The 10,787-nt window shown below is 37.2% G+C and overlaps 1 protein-coding gene across 1 annotated transcript in view; it reads left to right on the top strand.

Annotated features, from left to right (window-relative positions):
- The window catches only part of MAP3K15 (mitogen-activated protein kinase kinase kinase 15), a 78,916-nt gene that overhangs the window by 51,474 nt on the left and 16,655 nt on the right, over positions 1-10,787 (top strand). Inside the window, exons 10-14 of the mRNA XM_072415291.1 lie at positions 518-587; positions 7,102-7,235; positions 8,231-8,358; positions 9,411-9,541; positions 10,462-10,567. Coding sequence (XP_072271392.1) covers positions 518-587; positions 7,102-7,235; positions 8,231-8,358; positions 9,411-9,541; positions 10,462-10,567 — 569 coding nt within the window. The remainder of the gene's footprint in view (positions 1-517; positions 588-7,101; positions 7,236-8,230; positions 8,359-9,410; positions 9,542-10,461; positions 10,568-10,787) is intronic.

Here is a 10,787-nt window from a genome sequence, read left to right as displayed (position 1 = left end):
TGCCATTTTAGCCATTTGCCTCCCAGTGTTTAGTCACAACTATGTCTGTTTTGTGTTGTAATTGTGCTGCTCATTTCTGTTTTTGGTCCAATATATCCTTGATGAGCTTGCATGAGCTTTAAAGATTTGTCATAGATTTTTTTCATAGAGGCAGCCTATAATGGAGAAAGAGGCCTAAGAATTTTTTAAAATTTTATTTAAGAAAAAAATCATTTGCCTCTTTCTCTATTTGTAGCCTTCTGAGTAAAATTTCAATGGTAACCTGTCCCCAATGTTTGTTACATCTTTCACCAGTTCTCTATATATTATTTGCGGGAACAACTCTGCACAGCTCTTCATTTAACCATTTCCAATCATCCACACCACATACTCCGCATAATGTACCCATACCACCCACACTTCATTCTCCATTGGTTCTTCCATCCCCTTCCCTTTATTTGCACCATGTTCTCTTACAGACCCCCTCAGGTCTTTCACGTTTTCTCCAGCATCTCTGCCCCCACATTCCACACTGCAGAGGAAAGAAGTCAGAGGCCAGGAAAGTCAGAAATAAGGGAAGGAAGAAGAATAAAGTGTGGGAACAAGAGGTAGGAGGAGGTTATCAGCCATCATAATTTCACATCTAGGCTAAAATGAAAACATTGTTATTTTGCTCAAGAACGTTGATAACAGGATAATTATGGTTGCCACATCCTAAATGTTTATTGTGGCATTTGGCTGAAGATTACTGTAAGTCTTTCACTTATGGTGATACCCTGTGTAGGCATTGTTTGACTTCCCATGGGTTTTTGGGAAGGCTGGGTTTATTATATGGTAAACCTCAAGCCAAAGTTTGTGGACCTAAAGAAAAGAGCATCAAATATTGACGATAATTCCCTCTCCTTGACATCCTCCAAACATCTGGGGTCCAAAGGTAGGTTTAGGAGAGGATTACGAATAAAAGCATTTGGTAAATAATGTTATAATAATACATGTAATATCCTGAATCAAATAGTCTCTAGTGACACCTGTTGTGCTGGCCCTGGGTCTGCCATGTGAAACCATATCATCAGCATAGTGGCACTGCATTTTAGGGTGGGAAACTGTAGTTAGTCTATTACAGGTGTAAATTTTACCTTACACACCCACACTGGTAAATAGTCTGTAGTCAGCATAATTCTAAAGTTTTTCTTTTTTTTTTTTTTTATATATACCATTCTTTATTCTTTATTGAACTGTAGACAGTAGAATAACATTACAAAACAAAAAAAAATCCACAAAAACAAGCAGAAAAAAACAAAAAACAGTTTTACAATGGGTACTTATTTGTAGTGCAATGGAATTATTAAATGATAACAGTTTAGCTTCATAGCTGTGAACATTTAATAATTAGTACAGAGAAACTAAAACAAAGCATTGCAAACCAGTAATACCAAAAATATGGAATCCATCATTTAAGTAAATGTGAGTTATATCAGGAAGGGCCTAGGTGCTGTCTAACAGACAGAGAGTCCATATATTTCTGCCAGAACAATTATACTTATCAAGAAGGTGTCTCTGTTCTCATGAATACTAAAAGTCAGTCCGAGAAGATAATGGTTGGATGGAAATATACAAGAAGCAGAACTTACTGAAACCTAGGATGTGGATCTCAAATCGATGATGGACATCCTTAGTGTAAGGACTTGGTCAGCACCAGTTTTTTTTTTTTTTTAATATACCATTCTTTATTCTTTATTGAACTGTAGACAGTAGAATAACATTACAAAACAAAAAAAATCCACAAAAACAAGCAGAATAAAACAAAAAACAGTTTTACAATGGGTATTTATTTGTAGTGCAGTCGAATTATTAAATGATAACAGTTTAGCTTCATAGCTGTGAACATTTAATAATTAGTATAGAGAAACTAAAACAAAGCATTGCAAACCAGTAATACCAAAAATATGGAATCCATCATTTAAGCAAATGTGAGTTATATCAGGAAGGGCCTAGGTGCTGTCTAACAGACAGAGAGTCCATATATTTCTGCCAGAACAATTATACGTATCAAGAAGGTGTCTCTGTTCTCATGAATACTAAATGTCAGTCCGAGAAGATAATGGTTGGAGGGAAATATACAAGAAGCAGAACTTACTGAAACCTAGGATGTGGATCTCAAATCGATGATGGACATCCTTAGTGTAAGGACTTGGTCAGCACCAGTACTCACTAGACGCCAGTCCCCCAGTCTAACGCTGAAGCTATCTCCCAGCACACGGTTGCCCCCCGGACATAATGCGCAAGGGATGGCATCTGAGGATGAGCTGGCAGAGAGGACCAGAATCCTACGGGTTAAGCAGTACAAGTTATATAAGGCAAATCCAGAGTATAAAGCCAAGGTCATACAAGGGCAATCAGTCCACCAGACAAGGTACAGAGGGAGTAGGCACAAGCAGAGTCGGGGGTCACAGGACCAATCAGTAGGTCAGGAACAGGCAATGGTCACAACAGTAAATAACACGAAGCTACAAAAGGCACTGGAATCTGAGAGCAGAGAGGCTATAAGGGCCAAGCAGCCAATGACAGCATGGGATTGATCAGGAACTCTTCTGCTCATCAGCTGCAGCACAGCTCTAAATCCCCTTCAGATGTACAGTGGCAGTGCAGGGGATGCCAGAAGAGAAAATACAGCTAAAGGGAAACAAAGATGCTGCAAGCCCCCAAGCACTAATTCATAGAACTCCTCTGCTGCTGTAAACGGCCTCGCCGGAGGTAATAGGCCAGATGCGCTCTACTGTGGTGGAACACCCCCCCGGAATTGTCGGCCAGAAGAGTGTCTCCTAACCCTTAGACTTTTAGAAGAATATTGCTTTGCCCTTGTCTCAATACTAATTCCACTGGGTAGACCATGGCATATGGTATATAAGGGCCTTAAGATTCCATTCTATTACTGAGGAGAATTGAGTACATTGCCAGTGTACTCCTAATGAGAAGTATACAGAAAGTAAAAGGAAATTTTCATACTTAGCAGGTCCTTTCTCTGACTTTAGAGGTTCTCTATCTCTAGGCTCATGAAGCGAGGTATTTTGATTTGGGTAGTTGAAAAATTTAGTAATAATTGTACACCGCAGAGAGATGTTTGGATGATGTCACTGTACCTAGTTAACAACACAGGCTCTAAAAATGTGAAATGCCAAAACATGAAGGTCAGCATGGGTCCTGCTTTATCCCTGGTTTGTGCACCTTTTGCCCTATTAGGCAGTGCAACTGTCTAGAGGAGTCTGAACCTTGGATAGCAGTTTTCTTAATCACCAATATATAAATGGAGGATGGAAACTGCATACTAGAGGTAAATGGAAGAAACATATACTTTATTAAAATTATGTGAAATTCAATCTTCAGTTACCCCTGTACCTGAAGATCTTGCACATTGATTTTGACTGCTGTGGAAATCTTGTCTGGGAGATGGCTACATCATTAGAGAGAGCCGTCACCAACTGTGTGGGCAATTTAAGCAGTACAAAAGTCTCTTTTAGAACCTTTACTGTCATGCTTATGACAATGCTACCTACATGATTGACATCAAGGTTATGTTTCCCACAACTTTGTTTTTACTTCACTGTCCAATGTTCTCCTTTACAATAACTGTTCATATTTTATGGCTTTCAACTTTCAAACACAGTTTTCACTTCATTTAAAAGTAATTTGTTATCTCCCTGATTTTAATGATTTGCAGTATTACCAGTACTATGGCAGTATGTATTTATGGATATTCTAAATATTTTTTTCTCATGGGTTGTAAAAGGCAATGGTTTCCCCAGCAATTACTAGTTGGTGTGGAAACTAGCAATTGGTGTGCAAGAATCAATTGAGTTGATTAATTGCAGCTATTGCACATGAAGAAAAAAAAATCAATTAAATGCAATGTAATTAAAGTAAAAAATATACACCTTGATCTAATTTTACCACTAAACTTAGAAGTATCATTAAATAATTGATGGCAAGATCCAATATAGCCTGGTAGATGTGCTTCAGTCATCCACCATTAAAGAAAACCTGTTATAACCCTGGGCAATTTAAAGCCTAAATTCTGGGCAGATATAGGAGACACTACTAATTCAGCTTTGTAATCAATAATACATATTTTTAATTCAACAGTAAAAGTACCTGTGTTTAAGTTTGAGTATCAACCTTGGCAGTATCTGTATAGCACAGCTGGAAGGTAAGAGTTCTACCACACAGAAACCTTTTTGTAAAGTCAAGCTTGGTGTCATCTCCTCTAGCCACCTGAACTTCCTATTAATAATGGGAAGCCACATTGACCAATAAGAAGGTTTAGGAAGTCAGAGAGGATTTAGGAGACATCATGGGAGTATCAGTTAAGGGAAATCCTTTAAAATATCGTTGTATGCAGATGATGTTCTCTTGACTTTACCTCAGCCGACCACTTCCCTTCCAAATTTGTGGAGAGAACTACATACTTATGTTGAGGTATCCGCTTACAAAGTTAATGCATCAAAATCAGAGGCCTTATCTTTTTATATGTCCCCCACACAAGGATCAGCTTTGCGGCCCCCCTACACTTTTGCATGGAGGGACCTAGCCCTTCGATACGTGGGGGTTCAGATCACCCCTATGTATAATCAGTTATACTCCTACAATATCCCACCATTGATCTGAGAGCTTCAGTCTCTCTTAATTAAATTGAAAAAATACCCCTTGTCTCTGCTTGGATGGATAGCTGCCTTCAAGATCGTGCTACTCCCCAAATTACTTTATGTTTTTGAGACCCTGCCATTTGGTGTACCATGAGGAGTACTGAAGAAATTGCAGTCTGATTTCCTGAAATTTATTTGGGCATACAGGAGGCATAGACTTGCCAAACACATTGTTTGCACGCCTAGAGAACTGGGGGGTATGGGGGCTCTGGAGTTCATCCCTGTCTCTGAATGAGAATAACCTACCTGCATCCATGGTTTTTACAAGGAATCTATGGAGGTCTTGCAAGGGTAGTTATGACCTTTCATCTAAGGCCTTAAGGCTAACATCAGTTATTAGCAACCCACAAATCCTGGATAGTTTGTCGAGGGTCCTGTGGAGAAAAGTTTACTTACTTTTGAAAAGCTTTGTGATAAGGTTGACCTCCCTCGTACTTCATTTTATGCTTACCTACAAATTAGGCATTTTGTCTTTGCCCTCCAGCCTTCTGCCACGTTCTAGCACATGACCTCTTTCGAGAGATTATGCGCAGAAGGCCCGTACTCTAAGCGTGTTATCTCCTTTATATACCACCTCCTGCACATGTCAGTTCTTGAAACCTCAGGCAAGTTCAAATATATGCTAAAATGGGAGAAGGTGTTGGGGCGGACCCTGGATTTGGATGATTGGCAGGAGATTTAGGAGGCTGCTAAAAAGAGCTCCAATTGTACATTATATAAAGAAAACTTGTATAAGATCAATTTCAGATGGTACCATACCCTGGTTGTACTCCAGTAGCTATTCCCGGGTATTGATTCTAACTGTTGGCATTGCAGGGACCCCAGAGGCACTGTCCTGGTTTTGTCCTAATATTAAAAGTTACTGGTCCTGAGTTAACTCATTGCTTTCAGAAGTGGTTTAGATGCAGTTATCCCTGGATCCTCTAACCCACCTCCTGGGCCAACCATTTAAGATGTTACTCAAATTCTCTTGCAAACAGGTATCGCTTATCTTGGTAGCTGCAGGGACACTGATCCCTGCTAAGTGGAAGGCTACTCTGCCCTCCTCCATGGAGAATCTGTATAAGAGGATTCAAGAAGTGCGGCTTATGGAGTACCTTACTGCTCTTCTTTGAAACACCATGGATAATTATGAAAAAACGTGGGGAAACAGGGACCAATTATTATGCTTGATTGTCAAGTTGATTCCCAGAGATTTATTGACTTAGACTGCATTCACACTCCATCCTCCTCCACTTTGCCCATTCCCTTTTGTTCTTTTGGTTTGGTTCTCATGAAATTTGGAAAAATTTTCAATAAAAATACAATTTAAAAAAAAATAAAAAATGGGCAGTCTCAATGTACAACTTCTTTTCCTCCTTCACTCTTCCATATTTCTATGATCAGTCCTAACCTCCCTCCACAAAATAGCCAGGGAGTTATTTAATGTTATTTAAACCTTCTCCATCGCTACCTAAAAGACAATAAACCTGCACCTTTTGTTATATATTTCCTGTATATATTGTGCAGTACTTATTTATATCCCTGACCACCATTTTACTCCTTAGTTTAATGTCCTAATAAACTTCTAAACTGAGCAACATTCATCATTTTAAATCCTGCGGATCATTAATATGAATTTTTTTAAAAAGATAAATACATTTGTAAAATAATGATCTTCCTAATGGTGCCTGACAAAGGACTGTGGAGGCTCTGATTCATTGATCAGCTCACTTTTAGGTGAAGTATTACTATTGTTACTATTATCATTAGTTGTATTATCTTTGGTATTACTAAAGAAATGCAAAACATTTGTTTGCTTTTCCTCACTCATTATGGGTTTATTTCATTTGAATCTAAGATCAAACAAGAAATTATAGTTAATAATGTCTATCTATTTGATTTCATTAAATATTAATAATTAATAATTATACACAGTTAAGGTCTTACTTACCTAAAAAAAAAACATCTGAGAAATAAACAAATAAAATAAAACAATCAGATGAGAATTGGTATTTGCTGAGCGGGCAGACTGTTGCAATGGTGGAAACAATACTGACCCGTACGGCCTAGCAGCGGTTGCTTCATACAACTTAAGACCATACTGACGTCACAATGCGTCCCCCTTGTTTTTTTTTTTTTTATTTACGTTTCCTTCCCTTTAGATTTATTTCCATGCTTCATCAGAGACTTATGTTTATGCTTCAATGTAAAGGCACAGAAGCTGCCTAAGTCTCACAGTTGCCGCCATTCAGCTGCCTGACTTCATATACTGTCACTTAATTCCTTAGTGTGCATAAGAATATCAAATAGATAAATACAGAGTGCCATAGTTTACTTTTCTATAAAAGTTGGGGCTTTGTCATGATAAAACTGTTTTTATTCCCCATATTTCCTGTTGATGGTATGAATTGTGTGATATATTTGTCTGTGTTTATTTTAGTATGAATATGACTATGATGAAAATGGAGATCGAGTAATCCTTGGCCGAGGCACATACGGAGTAGTATATGCAGGCAGAGATCTCAGCAATCAAGTGCGTATTGCAATTAAGGAGATACCAGAGAGAGATAGTAGGTAAGTACTAAATGAATCCATTAACTGAACAAGTTTTGCCCTCTTGTATCATGTTTGCAGCTAATTATGCTAACTTTAAAGAGCCCTTATAAAGAAAACCAGATTGAGCTTCTATTTAGTGTCTATTACCTTAATATACCGGTAACAGGGAGAAATGAATAAAGCTGGTAGAAGGACCATTTTCTAACTCATTCAGATGTTGGAATAAAATATATTAGAAGGCATTTATAATAATAGGAACATTATGAAACAATGAAAAACATTTAGGTCTACCATATATTTCAGAATGAAGTGTGTGTGTATATATGTGTATATGTCTACGCTATATGAGACATTAGGGCCCTTGCTTACAAGGCTGTACAGCACATGTAGTTGGCATTCCAACTAAAAGTTAGTCACTATTCTATGCCCTCCTTCCTCTACTTAAGGTCCAAATAACTACCTTATTTCCTCGATTAACAGCCCAGTCAGTTTTCTCACCCTTGTAGCTAAGCATTAAATGATTGTTCTATTACCTTCTGTGAACTAAAAATAACATTAACGTATAAACAACCTTGAAACAAGAATTTGAAAACACTGAATGAACCAGGTTATACATTATAACAATGTGATACCCTTTGAAATTCCACAATGTTTGAGATTGCTGAAATGAATCTATATCTACCTTAATGACTCTGTGAACACCCTTAGCGTTTCCATTATAAACATTATTGTTTGCATCTTTATTTTTAATTCCCTGTAATATGCTGTTTGGTAACTATGACCTATGTACTGGTACCAGTCAAAACTCGTTTTCATTTTTCAGTTTTATTTGTAATTGTACTTACACAAGTGTATTATAAACTCTGGAATGTGCTATACTATCATTACAAACTATAATATTTCTATACACATGTCTCAGTTTTTATGAAACATGATTTTAAAAATTACCTTTTTTTGTACCACTGACCATTTTAATTAAAATTTTATTCTATTATAATGTTGTTGTTTTACAGATATTCCCAGCCACTTCATGAAGAGATTGCTCTTCACAAATATCTGAAACACCGCAACATAGTTCAGTACCTTGGTTCTGTTTCTGAAGATGGATATATCAAAATATTTATGGAACAGGTCCCAGGAGGTTTGTGCATTGTACATGATAATTTGGTTTACATTTTTAGGGATCTTCTTTGCTATTAGTCAGGGTTATTGTAGCATTTACCTTGCATTCACATTCGGGTATTTAGTAGTTTACTACGGTAAAGCCAGGGCAGATTGGTGGAGACCGCTGTACACATGCTAGATTTTCGTCCGAGACGATCATGATTATGCAAAGTCATCTGATGTGTATATGTAGCTTAAAGCGGGAACCGTGTCTGCTATACAAACAAATACTAATATAGTACTGTTTGTTTTAATTTGATTAAGGGTTGTGTTTGATTGTGACTCTCTCAATCAAAAGACGGACGGACGGATTTATTAAAGCTTTTCAAGACTGGAGAATTGAAACTTACATCGGCGAACCTGGGTGATCCAGCAAACCTGCAATGGATTTCTTAAAAGTAATTTGCTAACAAATGTTTTCAGTCCTGAACCAGATCCATTCCAGGTTTACTGGATCGCCCGGGTTCACTGATGAAAGTGTAAATTGTCCAGTCCTTGGAATAAATCTGGCCCCTTGAGTCTGATTTAGTAAATCCATCCAAGACTGTAGAAGCTAGACTATTATGGGAGAAGCTGGAATGGATTTTTTGAAAATCATTTGTTATTAGTTTGCAAATATTTTTAATCCTGGATCGGATCCATTCCAGGTTTCCAGTGTTCTCCAGTGTTGGAGAGCCTTAATCAGGTTATATTTACTTGTGGGAAAACCGCATGATGAGCTTCAGGACAATAAAGATGATTTTGACTATATGATATTTTGAATCACCAGACTACAAAATGCAAGGGTCAGTGTAATCTTTTGTGACCTAACTTTGGTGTTTTGCAAATGCGTTTTTTATAGTGTATGTTATTTCCTATATTTTACTTTTGTATCAATATGGAAACAAGCATAACATTACATGCAGGTAAACGTTATTGTTATGATTACATTTTGAATAAATTCAATGGCATTTTGATATACATTTAAAATTAAATTATTGTATAGTTGGCAATCTTTCGTCTCAGTAATAATTGTCTTTCTTTGTACAGGTAGTCTTTCAGTTCTCCTCAGATCTAAATGGGGTCCTATGAAGGAACCAACCATTAAATTTTACACTAAGCAGATCTTGGAAGGTTTGAAGTATCTCCATGAGAATCAGATCGTACACCGAGATATAAAGGTAAATTATTGCACTTCTTACCATGAATAGTAAATGTTTATTTACCAATTCTGGAATCACTAGTACATTGATGTTTGTCACTGAGACTTCTCAAATTCTGGGTACACTCGTCAGTTGATTCTCGTCCGATAATCGCCTCATGGCTGATATCGCATCGGAATCTGGTGTGAGTCATCCGAACGACTGTCCTGGTGGATCGACGGACAACAGACGAGGAACGATCGTAATGGAAGTGAAGAGGAGAGACCGCAGCGGGTTGTCGCTCCATCATTCTCCCCCTCCCTTGTCCAGAAGCGGCTGTATGTACATCACTCGTTCATGCATCGCGCAGTGTTTTGTCATTGGAAAGGATCATGATCCTTTCCAACGACAATTATTGCACGTGTGTACATAGCCTAAGACTTTCACTAAATAGACTAACAAGTTCTGTATGGCAGTTTATTTTTCTAATTCTCGTTTAATGACTGTCTTTACATAATAGCAGCTTGGTCTGTTTGTTTGGTAACTAAACAATAGATTAGCAGAAGTCAGCATTAGTCTGGTTGCTCCCTTATTGTTTATCCATGGTTTTTAGAGAAGATTGAGGGAGGCAACGTTTGATGTGTGCAGTTTATGTTAGGATTGTGTGAGGCATACATAGACTTGTGCACAGATATTAGAAATTATGTAGAATGCTAGGATGGTTCTTTATATTATTTATTATATTATATTATTATTTAATTTATATATTTATATAATTTTATTGTTGGGTCAGAAATTGTGGAACATGCAGCTGCTGAACATGTCAGTCTATTTCATTATGGATGTTTAATTTGCAAAATATCTGACTGTATTCAGGGCTCATCAATGTTCCAGTGGTTTTCTTCCCATTATCATTTCTTTTCTTAGATTATTATGTTGTAGCAATATTTTTATCCTAGGGTGATAATGTGCTGGTTAACACATATAGTGGAGTGGTTAAAATATCAGATTTTGGTACATCTAAGCGACTTGCTGGAGTAAACCCTTGTACTGAGACTTTTACAGGTAAGACTCAGCAAATTATATTTCTATGGTTACAGTACTGATGTGATTGCACCTTTACTATGTAGTTCGAAAAAATTTTGTTCAAATTCCACCTCTGCGTTTCTCCTCTTTTTTTGACAGCTTCTTCAATGTATTTCCATTGTATTCCTAATTTTTATGTCCTCCTCATCCTTTTCAAGTTTTAATGTGTTAAATAAAAAGCTTGCAACAATGTATGCTT

This window comes from Pyxicephalus adspersus, chromosome 1 (genome assembly GCF_032062135.1).
Source record: "Pyxicephalus adspersus chromosome 1, UCB_Pads_2.0, whole genome shotgun sequence".
Taxonomy (NCBI): domain Eukaryota; kingdom Metazoa; phylum Chordata; class Amphibia; order Anura; family Pyxicephalidae; genus Pyxicephalus; species Pyxicephalus adspersus.
This window is presented reverse-complemented; position numbering and strand designations above follow the sequence as displayed.